Here is a 23,070-nt window from a genome sequence, read left to right on the forward strand (position 1 = left end):
TGTCCACATTCATATTAATATTACAACCATTCAGAAGTGCTTCAACAAATCTGACAAAGTTCCAGTTCTTCATATTGAAATGGATGTGTTTCTATAAACTATACTGAGTTCAAGTTTAAATTGGTAAGAGGTGCCCTAATACCCAATTTGTTCCCTTTTCTTCCACCTTTCAGAGGCCCTTCCAATTCTTATTATTCTCCAGAACTCCCTCCTATCACAGGCTAGACATAAAAACCGGGTATCAAAGAGGTTATTTCCAGTTACCACCCAGACTCACCAATATTGCCTCCCACTTCATATAGGAGCAAGTTTGTGCACTCCGTGGAGTTGTTACTGCAGAAAGAAAAAACACACCGAAGTTAACAAAGCTCTGCGAGAGGTGAGTTAGGTCTTTTAGTGATGTTTCTTCCAAACCAATTGACCACAGTGCAGAGGTCAGCAGTGATGAAGGAACCTACAATTCTATGCAGTACAGCCAGAGGACGCACTGTGCTTTACCTATTGAACACTGCCTGCACGCCTGATGGCTGGGAATGCTTTTCTGTTCACTTGTTGGGTTATTTCAGCAATTCATCATTGAAGCACAGGAGGGAACTGTAGAGCTCCCTTTAGGGAACCCATACATTGACCCCTGCATGCACCAGGTGATGTTTTTCCTCTAGGAGAGTTACAGAGGGTTTCTTTTGCAGGGTCAACGTTATTCCACTTTTCTTTCTCCCCCAAAGCATTTCACATACTGCTGCCTTCCAGCAGAGCAGGCAGGACTACCTCAAGCTCAACCTGCTGCCAGCTTGAGCACTGTGATAGAACCACTCAGTAGAACTAATATATGCCTGCCCTACCCAATATACCATTTATAAGACAGAGAGCAGTCTAACAGCTCAATGTTAGCTCTACTAGAGGGCAGAAAATACAGTCACTACATGACCTGATACTTATATATTTTTAATAAGCAGAGAAAAAGCCACTGACCACTTGAGGAGGTTGACCGTGTTAACAATATTCCAGCCATTCTGGCCCAGGTTCTTCTGAAACTGCCTCAGGACATCAGCAACTCTCGTAGCATTGTTCAGATGCACCTCAAGGGAATCCTTCAGGAGAAGTGAAGCGTGGACTTTCACAACCTTGGAAGGCTGAACAAGGGAAGCAGAACCAAAGAGATTAAAGTGCTTAAAACAATACTTTGTTATTGGCAAAAACATCAAGTGTCAATGCAGATTGGAGAACGTGAAAAATGAAATGCACCCAGCCAGCTTTACATAGCATTTATGTTTGTTATTTCACATACCAGAGAAAGGAAGCACCAAGGTGAGCATCATAAAGGAGCCAGTTTATAGTTTATCAGTGTAGTGGTTGGGGAGCAAAGCACTGATCTCGATCAGTGTGTTCTGGTGCTCTCTGCTGTTCAGACACGGTACTGGCACTTACAGGCTCTGATGAAATTACAGAGTTTAGAATATATTTTAAAAACCCGTTTTCCATTATCTGATAAGATTTCTCTGGAAATTTAAAAAGCAGGAATAGGAGCTCAGGGAGTAGAGAAGTCTTACAGACTACGTTAGAACCAGAGGTAATTTCAGAAGGGAAGAACTGAACTGCTACAGAATGGAGTTTGAGCGTCATTTTTGTCCAAACTATTTTCATCAGCTCTTCCAAGAGCCACCTTTGCAAAGCATTTGTACAGAAAATTGAACCATTCCAATTGGGTCTGGTCTGGTGCAAGATAATTTTGCAGATCTAGATCTTCTATAAAAACAGAACTGCACAACGAGACGATTGTGCCTTCACTCAGCACCTTCAAGAGTGACACAGATCTTTAACCAGGCTAATTGGGGGCATACTCTTCAGTATGCCAAGTGGTACAGAAGAGTGGCAGATGTGTTGGCTTGTGAGAACACAAACTCTTCTTCAGCTCTGCAGATTTGAACCCCCCTACTCCTACTTGCAGGCTTCATCTTGCTCACATCCTTGGATGTCCCAGCATCACCAACACTGCTACTGATATCTAACATCCAGCACTGCATAATGTAACCTAGCTGCTACAGGCTGACACTAATTCAGGTGTACTCAATCAGTTTTTGCTGGGTACAACTTGGGCTGAAGAATTTGGAAGCTTCTGCTCATGGTTCTGCAGATTTTTCTCCCTCTTGTTATATACAAAGCATCACTCCTTAAGGTTTCCTGTGCTCTCATGAAAGGATTTTAAAGAGAAAATATTTGTCACTTATGAAAGGAGCCTGTTCTTCCAGGTCTTATCTCACCTCCACTTGATTCTTTTCCACTTTGTCTTTATCAGCATGAATCTTCCGCAGCAGATTTTTTAACCTTTTGTCACAGAACTGATACCTTTTACTATTGCTCTCATTGAGTTTTCTCACTTGAGCTACCAGAAAAGAGGAGACCTGAGCAGCAAAGAAGGGAGAAAATAGGAATTAAAGCAATCCAAGCAGAGATGTGAATGCCACTTCAAAACCCAATCACCCCTTTATGACCTTAAATAGACAAATGACCTCCTTAAATAGACAAAACATCCATATACCCTGAAAACAGGCAGCCTTGGACTGCAGCCACAGGTTTGGCCTGCAAACACTGAACTCCTCTGGAATGTCCAATACTACCCTTTCCCTTACCCCAGTTCCAGCCAGAACAAGACACTACTGCACCATACTGCAAAGCTCATGAAACTCACTGTCCAGAGCAAATCCTGGTAATGGATCATCATCCGCACCACATCAGCTGCCCCCTCTGCCAGCTGTTTCTCCTTCCCTTCAGGAATCTTGTTTGGCAGCCCTTTGTGCATGAAGAGGTTTGGGGCCATGACTGTGGAAACGTTCCAGAGATTCATTTTGTTGTTGTTCTCCCTGGAAACTACTTTGCTGAGAAATTCAAGTAGAGCCTAAAGAGGAGAGCAGAGACTCAAGTTATTCATTCCTAATAACAATCAAGAAATTAGAGTTGCAATTGCTGAGAACATCCAGGCAGTATCTTTTCTAGATAGATACATTTCCAGACATGGTGTAAAAATCCCTCCGAGGCCACATGGATTCCCATTGCTCTTCTGTTTGCACCCAGAAGGCAGATGTGCTTATGGTTTATGTTCACTGCCCAGCCTGGAAACCTGCCTGCTGCCTCCAGATCCCCCCTGCCCCAACACGGGTTCCCATTTCAAGTCACTGAAATGAAACCTAATAACTTAACATACATAATCTATATCCCCCTTTTTAAAAGCTGATAGAGATCTGAGAATGAACACATAGAAGGAAAACATGGGTTTTCCAGGTAAATCAAGACTCACCTTTAGAGTGTTTCTGTTGGGCTCTGGCAGAATTAGGATCAGGAGGTTCAGAGCCTGCAACCTCTGCTTCAGGTCTGGAATATCTACAAAGGGAAAGCAACAAGATTCAGGTTTCTGACACGGCTCCTACTGAAAACAGAACTGTGTTTCCGAGTCACATTGCAGCCTCAAAAGAAGTAACATAATTTGTTTAAGACAGTATTCCTGCATAAAAATTGTCCATATATCCAAGCACTAGCAACAAAGACTCTGAGATATACACAAAGAAGTACATGTCACACCTCACAAAGTGAGTTCATCTGGTAGCAGTGCATGTCCTGCTCTGTATTCCTATCCAGTCCACATGCTAACAGCACACCTGGCAGGAGATCCCCAGGCCAGAAAAAGCACAAACCCAAAAAGCTGATATAAAACAACCAAAGAGGGACTCACTTTGCACAGCAGCAAAAGCAGGAAGATATTCTGCTGTCAGCAGTGGGGCAGGCAGTTCTCTTATGAATCTCTTCAGCAGCCCAGATACATCGTTCTGGTGGACTTCATCCCAGCGGAAAAGCCCACTATAGAAGTCCCTTTCTAGCTTCTGTTCCAGGCTCTAGAAATAACAATTAAAAGAAGTATTACATGCCTCAGAAGACATTCTATATTCTACAGCTGAACCCATTGGGTCAAAAGACTGCAGATACCCCAGCGCAGATATTCCCAGATTTCCTAGTAATGGACATTTCTAATTGTACAGAGAAGGAACACAAGCAGTCTGGGTTAGACTCTTGTTGGATACTGGTTCCAGCAACATGTTCCCTCATCACATTCAGTGTTTTCAAAGAGTAAGTAAAGAGTTCGTACCTTGATTCTAGTCTGGGACCCAGAAACTCTCAAAATGCCCTCTGTTTCAAGTCCTCTCTTTTCTAAACAGGACAGCAGCTATTAAAAGGGGGGGAAAAAAAGAAAGCTCTTAGGTAAAGAGGATGAGAAGTCAAAGGGCCTCAAAGGCTTTCTGGCTCTGAGCATCAGAAGTGAGAGTAAAATGGTAATACAACTTACTGCCTGGAGTAAGAGAGGGACCTTAGTGTTGGGGAGAAGTTTCTGGTCATTCTCCAGCAAAGTGTTGAGTGGGACTCCAAAGAGTTTTTTCTCTACAACAGAAACAACATGTTTTCAGTCTGTAACACCATTAATAATAGTGTCAATGATACTTCCAGCACTGCAGACTAAGATAGCACATTTTGTAAGCACTGGAGAAAAAGAGGAACAGCTGATAGGACAAGTGGATGTGATAGAGGTAAATGTGGAGCTATAGGTCTTGGTAGCACAACCCAGTGATTCCAGAAGAAACTGATCAAGGCATAAACAACTGTCACAAGGTTTCTTATCAAACACCCTCTCTGCTTGAACGCTTGAAATCCAAACTTATAAGAAGACCTCAATGTTAAAAAAGGCATGTATTGAAGGGAAATATATATATATATATATATTCAAGACAACATATAACTGACCTGTTGTTTTCAGTTTTGCTGCCTTGTTTCTCTTCAATTCAAAGCCTAGAACATCACAAAGAGCTGTTAGTTCAATAAGGGCCAGCGTGGGGATCTTCTTCATGTCCTGAGCAGATAGATCTCCAATCCTGGTCACTCCTAGTCTGCCCTTGGGGATCTTAAATTTCTAAAGGAAAACACACACAAAAGGTTCAGTACAAGCAGCATTCCTGACCCTTCCAATTATCAATTTTTGTTGCCTTCTTACCATTGCTTACCACTAACCAGCTATCTACGCATTCTCCCATTTGCAACACTAGACAAATAACCAGAATGACTTGTACTGCTACTCAACCCACAGCTCAAGAAACCTATCTTCTATTCAGTATTAAACATATTTCAGATCCCAGATTTCTAAATTAATGAAAGCCGGATATCCATTCCTATTGGCTCAAACCTTGCAAGCCATCCAGTACATTTGCAGAAGAAAACCTTTGGTAAGTAAGACAAGGCAATAGAGACACGTTGCAACACCACCACAAAGCATGTTACCAAAATCCAATCAAACACCTTGCACCATTCTAGGCAAGATGACCTAACAAAGCTTTAACACTTACAGTTAGCACATTCCCATCCTTTATTCTTTTAGATTCAGGCAGGAATGACCCTTTGAGCAGGACAGCTGCTTGCTCTGAGTAGGCAACATCCATGTTGAACACCTCCTCTTTTCCAGGGTTTCGAACTGTGCAGGAGTAATCCTGGGCTTCTGCTACAGAGGAGAAAACGTCTTGAAGTTCAAAAAGCTAAAAGGTGAAGCTCAGAAAGCAAGTGCATTAAGATAGCAGTTTTAAACAGATTTGGGGATAATCACTTTTGGTAACAAGGATCATATTAGCATTTGAAAAGAGTGCTGTCATAGCACAGCCCTGTGACTGATCAACCAGGTAAGTAAGATCAATTTAAAGCCATAAACGTATCACCAGTCAATGGTAAAACATGAGTATTGGCTGGAATTAAACGACATAATATGGCCAACTTTTTATGCAATTCTGTATGTTGTTCATAGAACTTCACCTGCTCTTTGCCAGAATCGTTTCCTTTGCATCTTTTAATTGCTTTGCTGATGATTTAGCATCACCTCGAGTGATAATTCTTAGCAATACTACATGCTGGAGAAGTAATACTGAACCCACAGCTGTGGATAAGCATGTATTTAAAAGAAAAACACAATGTTTCTGCAGTCTCAGACAGCAAGCAGCATTATATAAAGTAGTACACATTACTTAATGGTAATAGCCTTCAAAAACAGAAACAGAGCTCCTCAAATTCAGAGCCCAAATATTAGAACTTCTCTTCCAGTTGCAGCTTCGCTTCAGATCCTGCTTCCCTTCCAACCCTACTCCACACTGAAAAATTCCTTCTTACGTTTCTGAACACTGGAAGTCCGTATATTGTGCAGCAGCAGGTCTGGGCTGGGCTCCTCTTTTTCTGTTACCAGCTCCTGAAAAGCAAACCACAATGTACTCGTCTAAACAAGGCAGGACAGAAGTCATTATGACAACAACTTGATTTGGGGAGGAAAAACAAAACAAAACCACACAAAAAACACCTTTAAGAAAATGCTGCTTGAGCTCGGGACTGCAGGATTGCTCTGAAATTAACAGTTATTGAATGAATAGCAATTAGGTGACTTGAAGGGCAGATGGACAACATTTGACCAGATGGATTCCCATGCTGTTAAACTAATCTATGATTTCAGATAATGTGCAGCTGATTTAGTTCCTTTTATTAAAGCAGTGCAAAGCTAAGAGTACCAACCAAACTCCATAGGAACTGCTCACTGCCTTTGACCACAAGATCTCCTTCATGCAAAACAACACAGAAGCAAACATCAGCACCTAAAAGCTTCCCACTAAGGCTTTATGATAACCTACCTAGTCAGGTGTAAAGTGCATTTTTAAATGCTTAAGGAGGCATTTGGCAGTAAACTCTACTATTAAAAACCCTGCTTTCACTGGAGCCAGCCAGGACACAAGGAAATATATTGTTTCCAAAGCCACATTCTGTGAACCAGTTCGTAATATAGAGAACTTGTTGACTGACAACTGAGCTAAAAGAAACCTGCAATAAGTCATCACAAATTGACAGAAGGGTTGATCTGCAGAGATGATGTACTGTATGCTTAGAGTGGGCACACAACTGATGAGCTTACCATGAAGAACACCAATTCATTTAGCATCTGTAGCTAAGTTGCACCAAAAAGTCACTTCCAAATACTGGATTGGATTTAGTTGTTCTGGCTTCTAAGTGCAAATATTAGCAACCTAGCAAGCATGTAAGATTACGAGTTCAGAAATCTCTGTTCCTATATGATACCTGGTACGACATGCTTCTATTTAATGTGCAAGTTATACAAACTTGCTGAATTTCAGTTGAAGGACTTAAGACATCCTTGCAGCTGGAATTAAATGGCACCAGGATGGAGGAAACACAAGAGGGCTCCAAATGACATCAGTGCTCCACAAGGCTGTGGTGCTGGAGGTGCAGTGCAGCTGTCCAGAGGACTCTAAAAAGATAGGAAACTGTGCTGTTTGTAGCAATTCTTTCTCAGTGCTGCAACCTAGATGCAGAAATTCCACAATCTCAGCTTCATATCAGTATAAAAGACGAAGCTATCAGCCTTGGAAATGAAAGCAGCCCTGGACCAGATGGCCAAGGCAGCTACCACGGGGCAACAGAGCCCTTCAGGAGCTTCCACTCAATCAGCCAACGTACCCCAGAGCCGGCCACTCCAAAAATGTCTCTGACATCCCTCACAGGAGGTTTGTTCTTCCTCCTCCGTGAGCGGGAGTAGGTGTCCAGCCTTCGCTGCACGGCAGCAGCCTGGGTCTTCGTCAGGGTGGAGAGCAGCGCGTTGTCATTTTCTGAGGCATGGTCCCCAATGAGGTCTGACAGCCCCGCGTCCTGGAGCCACTCTGCTTCAGCCTCTCCCTCTGTGAGGCAACGGATGAGGAGGGGGAGCAAGAAGAGAAAGAAAAGCAATTTGAGCACTTGAAACACCAGCAAACCAGAATGCTGAGCCCCTCCCTCCCCAGGGGGCAGCAAGACATCACTGGGTGCCACAGTGGGATGCCACGGCTGTTCTCTAAGATCTTATTTCATTTATATGCACCATCACTATCTTACTGTGTTGCACCTTTAAGCGCATTGCTACCCACACAGACAACAGCAGAAGTATTATTCTTACTCCACACATTCACTTTATGTCTATTCAAAGCTAAAATTAAAGACCACTCCTGTTCCAAAGTGAAGCCTCAAGACAGTAACAGCAGCATTATTCTAACAAGCTCACTTCACTCCATTCTTCAATATAAAGCCGCACTTCAAACACAGAAGGATGCCTCCCCTTTATCGGATGCACCTTTTGTGCAAGTGAGAAAGCGCCCTGAGCAAGGCAGTTACTTGAAATCCAGGGATAAATGAAGCAATTTAGGAGCTGCCTTCAGCTTTTACAGAGTGAACACCAGAGGGCCTGTGCCCCTTTTCAGTTCTATGCACCGCATTCATTCACTGCAGGCAGCTCCAGCACAGCTCTAAGGTCACACTGGGAAAAAGAAAAGCCACAACTGAACTGACTGAAAGAGAATAGTTCATTCCCATTCCTTCCTGAAGGAAAATGATATTTCCTCCAGCATTACAGCTGTGTAGGAATTCTCCCTGTACAGATCTTTGTCCTACTTCCCTGATTTCACAGAAGTGCAAAAGATTTCTCAGTTATTTTTTTCCTTGGGAACTACAGGAAGTTGGTGTATAGCTTGGATCTCCCAATCCAGTCATAACAGGAAACTAATGCAATACACAATACCAACCAGAAGACCATAAATCGGACATCCTAATGCCCCCCCGATGCCAAAGCGCCTCAGATGTTAATTTATCCACTTAGTATTTTTGGCCTGTATATGTTTACCAGTAGCACAAAGAGAAACAATTCAAATAGGTTATTTATGGGGAGAAGAGGAAAGCCAGAGTGGAGCAGGCCTGAACTGAGAAGTCCATAGAACTTTGGCTGCAGATTGAAGTCCGGGGGGTTGTTAACATTTGCTTTGTGGGATCCAGATATGCAACGCTTGGGGAGACAAGACTGGGAATAAATATGCAAAGCTATTTACAAGAACTTATATGAAACACGAGCTAACCAAAACCAGAATCTGTCATGATAATTATGTTCCACTTCAGAAAAACCGAAGGACAGCCAAACATTCTGCAACATCAGACGGAATATTAAGAGAAATTTCCCACTTGTTTTGCAAAGGAAGAGGAGAATCAGCCTTTGCAAACACTTCTCAGACGTGACTATACATTACAAGGGTAACAACAGATAGTTCAGTGCCACCACCACACACAGTCAATCTGTTGTGCCATCAGATCACGGAGCCAGCAGGAACAGACAGCTAGGGAAGAACTACATTGCTTCTAGAAAAAGGGAAATACTCCTTTTCGCGTGTAGGGGAGGCCACAAGCAGCAAACACCAACACCATCCTGCTGGCCCAGTTCTGCCAGGCTGCACTCCTACCAACAACTGGTCCCAGGCAGCTTCCTATTGTGCCACCCCTGACAGAGATCACACAGGAGACCAACATTTCCAACTGGGTCATCATTTTTGCAATGCCTTATCTCCACGCAGCCTCCACACCGTCTCCTTTTTGAGATTGCAATCAGGGATTTGTCACGCTGAGCCTTACCACCTCCAGACAGAGCTGCTAGCTGCTGCCCCAGCACAGCTTCTAGGGCAATATGCCTTTGGCTCAGAGCATCCATGCTGCATTGCCACCTGCCAGCACTCCAACCAGAGACTGCAAAGACATGAAAGCCAGAAGGCACCAGCCAAGCCCAGCTCCCTGCATGTACACCAGCCTCAAGGATCCCCTCACTACTCACGCTTTGAGCACCACGTACATTTGACTGAACTCCTTCCCAAAGGTGCCCACAGGCCGAGCACACCACACTCCTTCCTCAGCCTGCTAGGAAGGCTTCGTGACTCGGAGCATTACTTCGAGTCTGTCTGGTTACAACTGCTGATTAACCAGTTGGCTCTTACCTATGAGATTAACACACAGCATTAAAGGAAACTTCCTTGTGTCCCTGCTTACACACAGCTAACAGATTGCCTCTAGCATATCAGTATTTCGGATATCCTAGACAGCCTTTCATCTAATGGCATGGGGCTGCTTCTCCAGAGTCTCCTCCCTGACGCGCTCAGTTTGAGTCACTTCTTTATCTCTTTCAGTTCTAAAGCGCTTAAATCCTTTATGTGGGGACAATGGCAGTGAGCCTTGAAGTTCACAGTGCCTTGCTCAATGTGGTCAACACAGACTGCCTTCCTTCCCCATTCTCCAGGCCCCTTTATGATCCCAGGACAGCTGTTTGCCCTTCCCAAGGGCATCACACTAGGACTTCCATTCACTCACACACTTCCCATTACACACATGGATCCTCTCCAGGCCAGAACCACAGCTGCAGTCAAAGCCCACAATGCACACAGGCAATGTGTGACCCCAATCCACAGGACCACTTGGTTCTCATAGTTCATTGCTCTCACAACACCACAGGGTGCTATACTTCTTATGTCAGAAGGCAACTGGTCCAGGTTCCAGGTATTTCAGGGTTTTGAAATCACATCGATGCTACAGAAAACCCATTAGAAACATGCCATGCACAAGAAGTGGTGGAATAGTGAAAAACAATGATCAGCAAGACCACGTGTGGATGTATCCAAGTCATTCTGGGCATTTATGATGGTTCTTTGAACAATGAATCACAGGAGGAAGTCTGCTTTCCACAACAGCAGCTCTTGTAAAAGCCACTGTGGTGAAGTCTTAGAACCACACACACAAACAACCCCTCCTAAATGCTGCTGGCAAAGTGTGCTCACCACACAACTAACTCCCAAGGAGGGCACCCATGCGTAGTGCCAGCTGCTTGGCTTTAAATATATTCGAGGCTCCAGACTTTTTCAATCTTCATAGTCAGCTTTTTATTCTTCTTTTTTTATTGGAAACTGAAACTAGATGAGGCCAGCACTCCTTTTCTGCAGGGGATTAACCATCCTCCAATGAAAAAAATATACATCTCTATATAGATGGGTCTATGGTTTGATAGGTGATGTGTAACCGTGTGCCAACAAGTTTTTCAGTCACTCAGGTACCTAAGAGAATTTCTGGAGATGAATACCTTCCTTCCTCCCCTCGCTCCCAATGTTTTTGGCAACTTACCCTCTTGTGTTTTGACATCTGCAAGGCTGCATTCCTCTTGCTCGGCTTCAGTGCTCTGTTTAATGTTCTCTACTTCCAGCCAAAAGCTCTCCATTGGCAAGTTGTCTACCCTGGAAGTCGTGTCCTCTGACAATGGGGAAGCCAAAGGGCTCTTCTGAGGAAGCTGGCTCATTTTGCAAGGACAATTTCTGGTACTGAGAGAGGAAGAGATAAGGAAGAGAGATTAAGAGACACGTGATTCAGGTAGGCATTCACAATACATCAATGTTCATTGTTAAATAGCTGCAGCCAAACAGAGGTAAGTGCTAGACTTCTTTTTTTAGTGCTTGGAAATAAGGTTGAGATCAAATCCTCCAGAGGAGGGGAGATACCAACTGTCCAGACCCACAGGAGGACACAGTACCAGCACAAGTTTCCCTATGCTGTCCTTCTAGCAGCCTGAGATACCTCACATCATTCCCAACTTCGCTCCCAGGATCCCCCTACAAGTTTGCACATACACTGCACTCACAGCCAAGGTATTTCCAGCTTCACACACACATGCTCTGCTTATCCAGCAAGTCTGAAGGCAACCAGACTCAGCACAGCGAGCTCGGGAGGCTCATCGCCCTTATGCAAAACCAGACGCAGCTCCATACACTGCAGTTCAGCTCATGCATTAAACAGCTCCGATGTTTGAGGCCCTTTTTTCCTGCCCAGACCAGATTTTTCGGCTACAAAGCAGTAGAAGAGTCCTCAGAAACACAAAGGTACAGCATTTTCTTCTTGTCCCGCTGATTAATTCACAGCCAGCCAAAGTCCCAGAGCAGGACTCAGCCTTTCTGTAGGAAGTTGTGAGTTTCTCATTATTTAATAAAATAACGCCTCTCCTAAAACTAACTTTAATTCTCTTCAAAGGGCTGTAACTCGTTTAAATCCTGCTGTGCAGCTTTTTAAAAGACAAGGAAAAAATAAGGAAGGGACAACCGTGCCCTACTTATGTAAACCCTCTGTGGCTCAACTTATGATACACAGCTCAAGAAATTACACACTGCAGTAACACTGGTTGGTTTGAAAAACGTTACCAGGAGTATCTATGAACAGCCAAGGCCACCAAACACAGAGCAGAGCTGCTTTCCAGTTGCATGGCAGAAAAACAGATCAAGCTCTATGCCTTGAAAAACCATAATGGCAACACCACCACCCAAATCAATTTCACCTCCTGGATCAAGAAGGACCAAGAAAGTTATCGGTGGCAAAATACCTGGAAAGTTTAAGTTCCCTTAATGCTGGAAAGCCATTACTATCAGCTCTGCCACTAAGTTATAAGAAGCATTTCAAGCCTTAAAATACTAAATTTGAAGACCTAGCAACTGGACAGCACGTGTTGTAGGATACTCTGTGCTTCTGGTTACACGTGTGCCTGCACACTGTGCCTACATTTTTTCTTACAAGCATGTAAGCAGCCTCTCTCTGCTAAAGGTCAAACCAAAAGCGATAACCATCACTGCAGGAACATCTGGAGCCGGCAAAAGCACTGAGAACACAGCTAAAAAGTCTTCTGTTTGTTTTACAGGGACACAAAAGTTAAAGATTGAAAAGAGCACTTACATCATACAGCCCAGCTCTGACGAGGGTAGAGGTGCCCCATTGGTTTATTATCCATCCCCATCTTCTTTTCCTCCCTGCTCCTGGGTATCCAAATAACAGCCTTGCAGCTGAGATTCCACTCTACAGCCTGACAGAGCATTTCAATATTCCAACCAAGATCTTTATTTCTTTTCAACCCCCACAGTTCACACCCACTTTTTGCAGTTCTAATACATCTACCATCCCAAATCATGTTTTTCCCTTTCAACTTTGCATCTGAATCTTTATCCATTAGGATAAGGAGTTTGGAGGTGGTTACAGTTAAGATTAGGAAGCAGAATTTTTGATCACTTGTCTTCTATTAACTCTTCATCTTTTAATACTCCTCTGTGTCTCCTTGCATAGGCTGACAGCCTTCCCTCAAGAGGATCAGGTTTAAACAAAGCCATCTTGCTACCATCAAAAAGCCCATTTCAATGTAACATTGCATGATATCCCATTAGAATGTTATTAAATGACAGCCATAGGAAATCATCACTTGCAACAAGAGATTAGAAGGAGGATTTCTGATCATATCAAGGAACCCAGTTTTGGCCAGTATCAGTACCAGGAGCACCATGGCAGCCAAATGTGCACTGAAGAGCAGTCTCTCAGGGCATAATACTGAGCAGGCCAAGGAACTGTCTCACAGGCTGCCCTGATTGTTCTGCTAAGAGCATTTAGCAGGCACATAACTACTCTTCTTGTCATAAGATGCTTCACTATACTATAGTGGGTGGGATCTTATGGATCTAAGTAGCTGCATACTGTGCTTTTCCTCCATGCTCAGCCCATTCAAAGCAGGCTTGTCCAGCATCTCAGAGATCTCCATGGTTTCAGGCCAAAGCAAAATTGACATCCAGGTTAGCAGAACCTGCCCAAGAACCAAGCAGCAGCTCTCATCAAGTGCCTGCTCAGCAGGAAGCCTGCAGCACACACAGCTGTGGCAATGTGGTGTATGTCTGAGAAGGGTCCCAACATCATTACAGCCCAAATCATCGGGCAGTACTTTTGCCACCCAGCAGTTATTTCTGACCCACCAGCACTTTAGGTCCATATCAGTACAGTGTAATACTGATCCAGGGACGTGGCTTTGTTAGACCACAGTGTAAGCAGGAGTAAGCACTCCTGTCCTCTCCATCCTGTGCTTCTGTACCATGCACTGTTAACTTCCTTCCTTCCACTGTTGGGAATTCACATCACATGGCAGTTCCTGCACATAGAAGCACCCCTGGTAACCACACACTGTAGGAGAGCCATATCTGAACCACCTGTAGGTTGAATAACCCAAAAGCCATCGTAACATTTTTCTCTCAACGTCTCTGTGGAGTGATGCATTGAACTCTATCTCACCAGTGTGCAGGATGCACAAAGCAGCTCTACACAGCATTACCAAGATCCACAGCCCAACTCCACACACCCCAAGCAAACACTATCGCTCCAGTCTTGTTGAGCAACACCAAAGCAAAAAATGGGGCCTTAACATTTAGAAAATACCTTATTTTCTGATCTATGTTTTTTTTGGTTTTTTTTTTTTCCTGAACATGCTGCTTTACAAACCCAGCCAGCCAAGTGGAAACGCTCATTTGAGATTCAGCGCACCTAAGAGACTGTTCTTCCTCACTGCATTCCCAAGTCAACGGAGGGCAGTCTATGACGTATAAGCATAGCAACAGTTTAGATTTAAAGTGTAGATTGTTGGCTTAAAAGGTTAATTGCTCAGTTGCAACTGGGCAATGAGTAAGTGGGATAATCAAGTTCACTCGGATGCACATGAAAAAAAAAAAAAAAAAAAAAAGCTTAACATTATAGTTTTAAAAATTAACCCAGCAAAAAATGGACTGGGTAGAAAGATCCAGCTTAGGGCACCCATAAAGGAATGACCTTAGCAAAGCCAACTATCCCAGTGATCCCAGTGCAATACTGACCATCCCAGCGCAATCCCCTGCTCATGCTGGATGGACTGATTGCAGTGGGGCTCCAAATTCATCCAGCTGTCTCATCTAACACACCCAGCCCTGATTTAACAGCATTGCCAGCAGTTATGAGACATGAACGCTGACTGGCACAGAGTTCCTATGGTGCATTTTCTCATTTCTTCTACAAATCTAAATTTGTAACATTTGGAACATTGGTAGCCCTTAATAAAGGCCAACTGAGCAATGGAGGTTCACCAGTCCTGGACTACAATATGAAATCTCAGAGTAGGTCTTGATCTGCTCCTAGATACTGTCAACACACTGCAAATATACCGTAAACACTCGTGCAACTCTGAGCCCTCTTGAATATCAAAATAAAATAAACACTGTTGCTATGCATTTGCTCATTCCAGGCTCGAATCACGCCCGTCAGAGACCTTCTCTAAGACCTGTGGCTGCCCAGGGTACTTCATTGCTTGCTCAACCTCTCCTTCCCTTGCAAAAATACCTCCCAAGCAAATGAACAAATAGAGAAGGTTCTTTCTAAGTATTTCATACAAAACAGAAGGTGATATGTGAAGAAAATGGAATTTCTTTCATATTGTTTCCAGACAAAAGCTTGGGTGTAAAAGAGGCAACATGGACAGGATTATGTTTATACAAGGCACACCAGCACCAAGTTTTAAGGACATTTCCCAAGATTTGGAGTACGAACAAAGACACACATGAAATAAAGAAATAGATGGAAGGAGCCTGAATTAACCTTCAAGAGAAACAGCACACCAAGTCACATCAGTGCACTTCAGAACCCTGGCACCAAACACAAACTCTTCTGGAAGGAAAAAAAAAAAGTGAGAAATTATTTTATCAACTGGTTGCAATGCTCTGACAGATAAAGAAGCTGAGTTGGAGAACAAAAATATGCTAACGTCAGAAAACACGCACATCTCCCCAGCCCTCCATTTACTGCAAGGTCAAAAACAATCAGGGAGCACAAAGGAAACAAAACAAAAGCAGAAAGTATGCGTGTGCAGGAAAAAGCCCCTCTGTAATTTGCTTGCAAGTTCCTGAGCAAGCAGTTCAAATCCAGCAGAAGAACTCAGAAGGTCAGACCATCACAGTCCACAGTGTGATACATTTTCTTGTTTAAAGTCAAGCAGTAGGAGAAAGGCATCAAGAAACAACACATGGGAGCATGGGGAAAAAAGAACAGAAAATCCACAAGTCTTCTGTACCAGTATTTAGATCTTACTTAAAGAATTGAAAGAAAGACTGAGATTTAAGCTTCCAAATACATAAATATTAATACAATAACAGAACCTGGCTGAAAGATATCAGTGCAGTTGTCAAAAACTCAGATGAAGCACACACAGAATCAGCTGTGCCATTCAGAACTACAATTTCCAGCCCATGGATAGCAAGTATAAACACAAGAGATGTCTGGAGATGTATGGAGCACAAGCTCCATACCTTTTCTACAAACAGAAGAGAGTCAGTTCAGAAGCCACATGAAAGTTGCAAATCCTCAAAGTCCAGCTCTGAAGACTGATTCTCATCCTCCCAGTCCCTCAGGCTTTGTTAGCAGTTTCCAGCACAAGCTGCCAACTCGCTCCAACCCCTCCATCCACAAAGTGGAAGAGCAATACTGGAGTGCTATTCAAGCTTCTTAGAGCAGACCAGAAAAGACAAGACAGACTAATTATCAAATTACTGTGGCAAAGATGAACAGAAACTCACACAATAGACACCCAGCATGCTTTACTTTCACTAGCTTAACTAAGCCAAGGCTTAGAAGGACCAGAATCAAAGTGATCTCAGGAGCAAACTGCCACTGCTGGTGTATCTTTGCATATCTCTGACCATAGGGGATTTGCTCCTATAGCTGTTATTGACACACAGCCCATCTCAGAGGATACCCCCTCAAACAAAGCCACGCTGCCAAACCCCACCTGTGTTTGTACTGAGGTCTTTTAGCAAGGACTTCATATCTAAGGGCTGACATACTTGAAGGTATCTAGAGCGCAAGTGAGAATAGTTAAGATGTCACTACTACAATTTACTAATAAGATTACAGCTTGTTTTCAGTAACACAGCAATCAGTTCATCAAGATCTTCCATTATGCAAGCAGCTCTGGGAGCAGTGTCATTTCAGGTTGTTTTGAAGGAGCCTGTTCTGCAAGCGATAACGAGGACATGGCTCTGCATACGTGGAGGAGTCACTGAGAGCAGGTCCAGCTTTCCCCTACCACAACAACAACACAGCCACTCCCCAGCTCCTGTCCGGACATCCTGAGTGACACCAGAGAGACAAAACAGTGATTATCTGCCCAGCACTGAAGGGATGAAATCCTTCAATATTGAGGCTTCTGTGTAAGGCACTGCTTTAGCACTGCATCCTCAGCATGGCTTGTGCTGGGATTCAGCTCTTGAGATAACATCCAACACAGCACTGCATGTTTCAAACAAAGCACAGGATGCGGTTTACCTGAAAATAAGTACTTCAGAGCAAAGAAAGTCCATCTCAACACTCACACCCAAGCCCTCAATCTGAAAAAGGCTTATCTCCACTCTCCCTGGTAGGTGTCTAAATAAGTAAGCCAAGGAGGAACCAAATTTGCCTGTAATTACAGATGTGCCTGGAGGTCTCTCAGCCTGAAACTGAGAGCAGATCAAACATGAGATTGATAAGCCCATGCAGATACAGACAAATCAAAATACCTAAAGCCACATTTAGTTCAGTCTATCAGCCAGGTGCCTGTTCTGTCACATTTAGATTTGCCTTGGCCTTGGCAGCCACAAGCCATTCCCTCTCTGTTTTTGGCTCCTCATCAGATCCCGCAGTGGTCAGTACCCCAGCAAGGTGCCCCAAACAGGAAAGGATTTCATTGCATGGACATCCTGCTGGCAGAAAGGGGCACAGGCAGAACAAATGCTAGCAGCACTTCAGTGCTCAATGCCATTTTGGACTGATCTGTTGTACATCTATGTGAGATTCCCTAACTAAGAGGCTACTCATGCCCGTTAGTGACTTGTCTGTCACATCCCTACAGTGTCAGGGACTTCAGCAAGGCTGCAATGAGTCAATACCTCCCAGTTACTAAAGCCATCCTCAAAACACGTGTCTGCTACCTTACATCAGACGAGATGCACTTCCTTTACTCCTGTCACCTGTGACTTCAGGCAACACGCTCAACCTCAACAGCTCAGCTTCCCATGTTCAGGGAAGAGCAGGATGGTGGCCATGCAGCTTTCAGAGCATGCCTGGATCCTTTATAAAAGACATTCTTGACTTGTTTTTGAGATTACTCATTCAAACAAGGGGTTTCTACAAAAGCACAGATTTACCTAACCATCTTACAACTGCATTAATATTGAACTTAACTCCTTCTCATGACGTAGCCCATCTCAACCAGCTGTGCCTACATTAGAGCAATGATAACGCGTTATCCCAATATATGGGAACAGGTAAGGGACTACAAAGAGGCATCAAAAGTAAGCTGCCAGCCAGCACAGAGCAAGGGGGGGGTTGAGAGATGCACTATGAATCGAGCTACACGTTGTGCATAAGAGGCCTATGGGTGCTGGAACATGGGAAAACCAGACACAAAGCCCTCGCTTGGATTTCTCATGAGTTATAATGTATAAGAACTGCTTGGCTATTACGCTGCCATGAAAAGGCTCCACTCGCTGATGACCTATAAATAGCACTTAACTGGAGGCCAAGAAACGAGAGGAAGAAATGCTGGCTGTGCAGAAAGTAAGCCTGCCAGGAACAGCTGCCAAGCTGGGAGCGGATCTGCAGCAGCTGCTGAGGGCAGGGAACCCCCCACAGCAGCGACAAGTCAGAGTCCTGCCTGCAGAGCCTGCAAAGCCTGCACCCACACTGCACAATGCTGGGCACCGGGAGCACTGAGATGGGGGATGCTGGGGCAGCAGCTGCCTTTTGTCAGGAGAACTTTAGGGACATGACACCACATGCACCAAATGGGAAGGCAGTGAGCACCCCACAGTGACTGCTGCGAAAACAGAGAGTCGTTAAAGGCAATTAATCAGAGCATGAGGATGTTCCAAGCGCCATTTCGCAACCACCTCATCACACAGGCATACGGCATGTCTGTGCCACTGCAGGAGTGTGGGTAAGCTTGGGATGTACCTCACTTGCTGTTAGGGCTGGATGAATGGATGCAAAGTGCTGCTGGTTAGAAGTTCAACATCCTGCTCAAAGTCAGTGAGCAGATGGGGCGTTCTGCTGCTGCACCTCCTCAGATCCAACCACACTGATACACTGGGACCAGTGTACACACAACGGAACAAATCCAGCTTGCTTAGCATAAAACTGAAGCTGTTACTGGACAAAGATGCAACAGACTGCAGATGCAGTCTTAAAGCCGATGTCCATTGAGCATAGAGAGGGTGTTTGTAAAGTGAAGTCATTCCACTTGCAGTCGTTGCACCTCTCAGCACACAGGTTTTGCACATTATTTATAACTATGCAGTTCTGACCTTCCCACGGCTCATCAAGACACCAGAAAGCCTTCAAAGCACACATGTTGCTACGGCACCTTCACTGCAGCCCCTGCAGCATTACCCCCAACACACACACACTCCTGCAGCTCCCACCCCCACTTTGCTGCACTGACACCAATGGACAAAACTATCAGGTTTATATCAAACAGGAGAATTCCGTGTATCTGATTTTCACAATCACGGCACAGTTTAAGAGAACATCTTACAACCCGACTGCTCCAGGTAATCCACCTCCTTCCCATCTCCCCCACCACAGGTCTCTCCCCTTGCTCCCCCCGCCGCCTCCTGGAAGCAGTGCACACACACGGAGCCGTGCCCCAGCTCAAACCCCGTACCTGCAGGAGCAGCGAACCAGCTGCACCGGCTGCAGCACCACCTGCGGCCGCGGGATGCGGGTCCTGACAAACCCAGAGCCCCTCTTGCCGAGCTTGTCCATGTTCGGAGGGAAGGGGAGAGCCGGTCAGTCCATCCGCACCGCGCACAGCGCTGCTGTCGAGACAAGGAGCCCGCAACCAACTGCCAAGGGCTGCTCCTCGTCACCGGGCAGGTGTGCAGCTGATTGGGTACCGGCACACGGCCTCTCCTCCCTCCCCATCCACCCTCCCCGGGATGGGGCAGGAGTCACCGTAAATACACCTGGGATTTCAAGGCAGCCCCGCCAGGGCTGAGCTCCCTGCCTGGAACGCAGCTGAAGGACGAGGCACAAGGCCAGCATCCAGCACTCAGCACGACCGGAGAATAGCAAGGAGCTATTCCAAGCCTGCGCTCAAGCTAAAGCTTGTTCAGTAATCACAGAGTCTCAGCCCTGTGGAAGAAGTAACTCCCACAGGCGGTGCTGGGGAGGAGGAGTTGGTGTATTTGCTCCTCAAAACCTCACTTCTCTGGAGACTGGAGAACAAGCAAGTATCTGGCAGGGAATGGGGAGGGAGGGAGGCAGCAAAGCAAAACAAAACACAGTGAGCAACAGCAACCACAAAAAAGAGCACTTATTAAGAAAAGCAAATCCAGCATACCCTGCCATCGTTTGGCACTGAGTAAGACACAGGTTTATGGAAGTCACTGGTGTTGAAAGAGCAGCATAAACCCATGACACCTACAGAAAGCATTCTGCAAGATCCAGATCCTTCCTTAGCACCTCACCAACAAGCAGAATGTGAGCAAGCAAAGGGTTAAAACAAGCACACGCCCCATCTCTCTGCTGTACCTAATAAGTCTTATCCTCTCTCTACTATTCCCATTCTCCCCACCAAATCTCTCACAGCATTCCTGCAACTTCCCTTTTCCTTTAACATTTATTCTTCTCCATCCTAAAGTCAAAGTTACAAATAAGTCATTTGTTTAAAGTTTCCATAATGAAGACATGCAAAGTTTCTTTGGCACAGGTAATAACTGCACTCGTTTCCAATGCTCTGGTAAGACTGGATCTATGGGTCAGCCTGCTTTGCTTGCGATGGCTTAAAAGGGCAGCAGCAGCTATTTTGGAGACAATCCCTCATGAAAGCATGCAAAGAAGCAATCTCAGTTTCTTCCTACCCATTAATACAGCCGCTGCATTAGCCTAGCCACTGGAACCCCACCTTGCAAGCATGCACCCAATTTGTCCCACAAGTAACACAACCCAACTGACCAAATTCCCATCAGATCCACTCCCATCCCCTGAGACAGGCTTGTTTTAGGGGAGGATTACCCCAGACAGCTGAGCTACTCCAGCAGTTCCACGGTCCTTGCAATTACATTCTGCCATACATTCCTAATGAGTATCACCAGGGATCAGATTCGCAGCCTGGGTTATCCATGTAACTTCCCTACATATGCCCCAAACAGAGATAAACAACCAAATATGTCAGCCTGGAAGAGTCTCAGCTTGTGAAATCCACACTTAGAAAGAAAGCCCATCCATGAGCTTTTACAGTAGCACTGATTTATATGTAGGCAGCAGGTTATCAGAATGCATCCAACACTAAAGACGTTACTAACATGCTAAGAGCCTTCAAACATGTTCTCCTGCTTTCAATCAACTACACAAGACAAGAGTTGCTGTAGAGCTACATCTGGCTGAAGCATAAGACACTGTATATACATTAAAACAGATACATTCTGTTGGACATTGTCTCCTGAGTAAAGAAATGTCCATGGACAGTGTTCTTCTATGTACAACTCTTACATTTATTTCCCTCTATAGAGTCAGGAGTTGGAGACAATGACCCTCAGGGATCCCTTCCAACTCAGATAATCCATGATTCCACGTGACCCCACAGATGGCCCAGCTTCTGCAAGCCAAGAGATTAAACAGCAGCAAAGCCAGAAACATTTGTGAGCACGTTTAGCTCCAGAAGGCTTCACACCAAGCACACCTTGTCCTAAAACAAGCAGCCGTGTTTCGGGTTGTTCCTTCTTGCTTACACAAAAGCTGCCAGGTCTGGAAGTTGATGGGCACAACATTATGTTTCCTTTGCTAACTCCAGTCAGCTGCTTTGATTCTTTGCTAGGTTTTCAGACAGACTGAAACAGTCACAGGTATGAGCTAGCTGCATCGTCACAGGTTCCTAAAGCAACAGCAATAATTCAGCCAGGCTTATTGCAAGGCAAGGCAGAAATTAAAGGATTCAGAATGAAAACAGAATTCTTTAGCAGTACGTTTAATTACTCATAAAAAGCAGTAAGCAAGCATTACAGAAAATGTAAGGCCTAATTGGATAATGAGGTGCATGCAACAGCAGTTCTCCACTGGGAGCCTTGTGCACATTCACTCCAGTCTGGTTATTCATAGCATTTCAAAGGAATAATCATCAAGTTTATTTCCCAGTTTGAGAGGACAGGAACTGAACAGAGACACAGCAAGTCTCTAACTGAGGATGGACTCAGTCAGGATAAATATCCTAACTCTGGCTTTGAGCTTCAATTCACCAGGAGAGACTTCCTGATGTCATCAGGGATGAACCAGGCCAAGTGGGACGAGATTTATCCTACTCAAATATGGAGACAAAGAGGCACGTCTGCACTCCCAGCACTCACTTTGTTCAGATGAATCACTGGTACCAACCCAGCACTGCCAACGTCACGGCTTTAGCGCATGAGTTATTTCTGAAGGTATCCATAGATCCTGCCAAACCAACGTGCCTTGACTTGCTCAGGAAGCCTGACTTATTTATTTTATTTCAGGACCAAAAAGGAGAGGGTAAAATAACCCCCACGTTTTCAGACAGTGAGGAATTTCAGCTGGGCAAAGCACGTGATGTCTGGAGACCCAAAGGCTCCAGGTCCTTCTGCCATCCCAGCACCAGCACACAGCCCCAGCAGAGCTCAGTGGGTTGGATGGAGCACAGTGGCCAGACCCTGCATGCGGCACCTTGAGGCAGCATTTCATTTGCCAGGCATCCCCAAGGTGATCTGTTAGCAAGAAAATCAAATGCGAGAGAAAGGCTCTGCAATCTGAAGTAAAGTGCAGAACCTGAATGTAGCTCAAACCCCTTTCATCCAATTCTTTTTTTCCTCTAGAAAGGTTCATTTTTAAGGAGTACTGAATATTAGGAAAGCTCAAAAGTAATTTGAACCCCCTCTGCTCCATCATAGACCAAGAAAATACTCGAACAGCATTACCTACTTATCACGTGGAGCCATTAAGATTAACAGATTACAGTTTCTGGAGTCACCAAGGCAGTGAGATTACCCAGGTCCCAGCTTGCTCCCAGCCTGCCATGGAGGCAGCACCCAGGCCACAGCCCAGGGCACAACACAGTGAAACAGGCACATGGGCTCTCTGCTCTGCAAGACCCAACTGGCACCTCCTGGTTCAACAACCAGCAAGAAGTAGCAGCTTTCAGGCTCTTCAATGCAAGATTCAATTTGTCATGCTACTGGGAAAGAAACCCAGCTCCCCTCAGTGCACCTGAACCAATCCTGCAAGGATGGAGGTAAAGCACCACGTGCAGCATCACCCATTGACCCTCCCTGCTCTGCAGAGCGAGGATGGCTC

At 44.9% G+C, this 23,070-nt stretch overlaps 1 protein-coding gene across 4 annotated transcripts in view; it reads right to left on the bottom strand.

The window, feature by feature from the left end:
• ARHGAP40 (Rho GTPase activating protein 40) overlaps positions 1-23,070 on the bottom strand; it is a 47,248-nt gene that overhangs the window by 12,491 nt on the left and 11,687 nt on the right. The window contains exons 1-14 of one of the 4 annotated variants that reach the window (XM_015881401.2): positions 19,430-21,670; positions 11,041-11,234; positions 7,543-7,760; positions 6,193-6,268; positions 5,385-5,533; positions 4,789-4,954; positions 4,337-4,428; positions 4,139-4,216; positions 3,728-3,887; positions 3,296-3,378; positions 2,690-2,896; positions 2,262-2,402; positions 973-1,133; positions 278-333 (exon numbers count right to left, since the gene is read on the bottom strand). In XM_015881401.2, the coding sequence (XP_015736887.1) occupies positions 278-333; positions 973-1,133; positions 2,262-2,402; positions 2,690-2,896; positions 3,296-3,378; positions 3,728-3,887; positions 4,139-4,216; positions 4,337-4,428; positions 4,789-4,954; positions 5,385-5,533; positions 6,193-6,268; positions 7,543-7,760; positions 11,041-11,234; positions 19,430-19,530 (1,882 nt within the window). In that variant the 5' untranslated portion in view covers positions 19,531-21,670. Of the gene's footprint in view, positions 1-277; positions 334-972; positions 1,134-2,261; positions 2,403-2,689; positions 2,897-3,295; positions 3,379-3,727; positions 3,888-4,138; positions 4,217-4,336; positions 4,429-4,788; positions 4,955-5,384; positions 5,537-6,192; positions 6,269-7,542; positions 7,761-11,040; positions 11,235-12,630; positions 12,954-19,429; positions 21,671-23,070 lie in introns of those variants that run through there. The other 3 variants (XM_015881400.2, XM_032448570.1, XM_015881403.1) reach the window with 3 other exon arrangements.

This window comes from Coturnix japonica, chromosome 20, assembly GCF_001577835.2.
Source record: "Coturnix japonica isolate 7356 chromosome 20, Coturnix japonica 2.1, whole genome shotgun sequence".
In the NCBI taxonomy this organism is placed as follows: domain Eukaryota; kingdom Metazoa; phylum Chordata; class Aves; order Galliformes; family Phasianidae; genus Coturnix; species Coturnix japonica.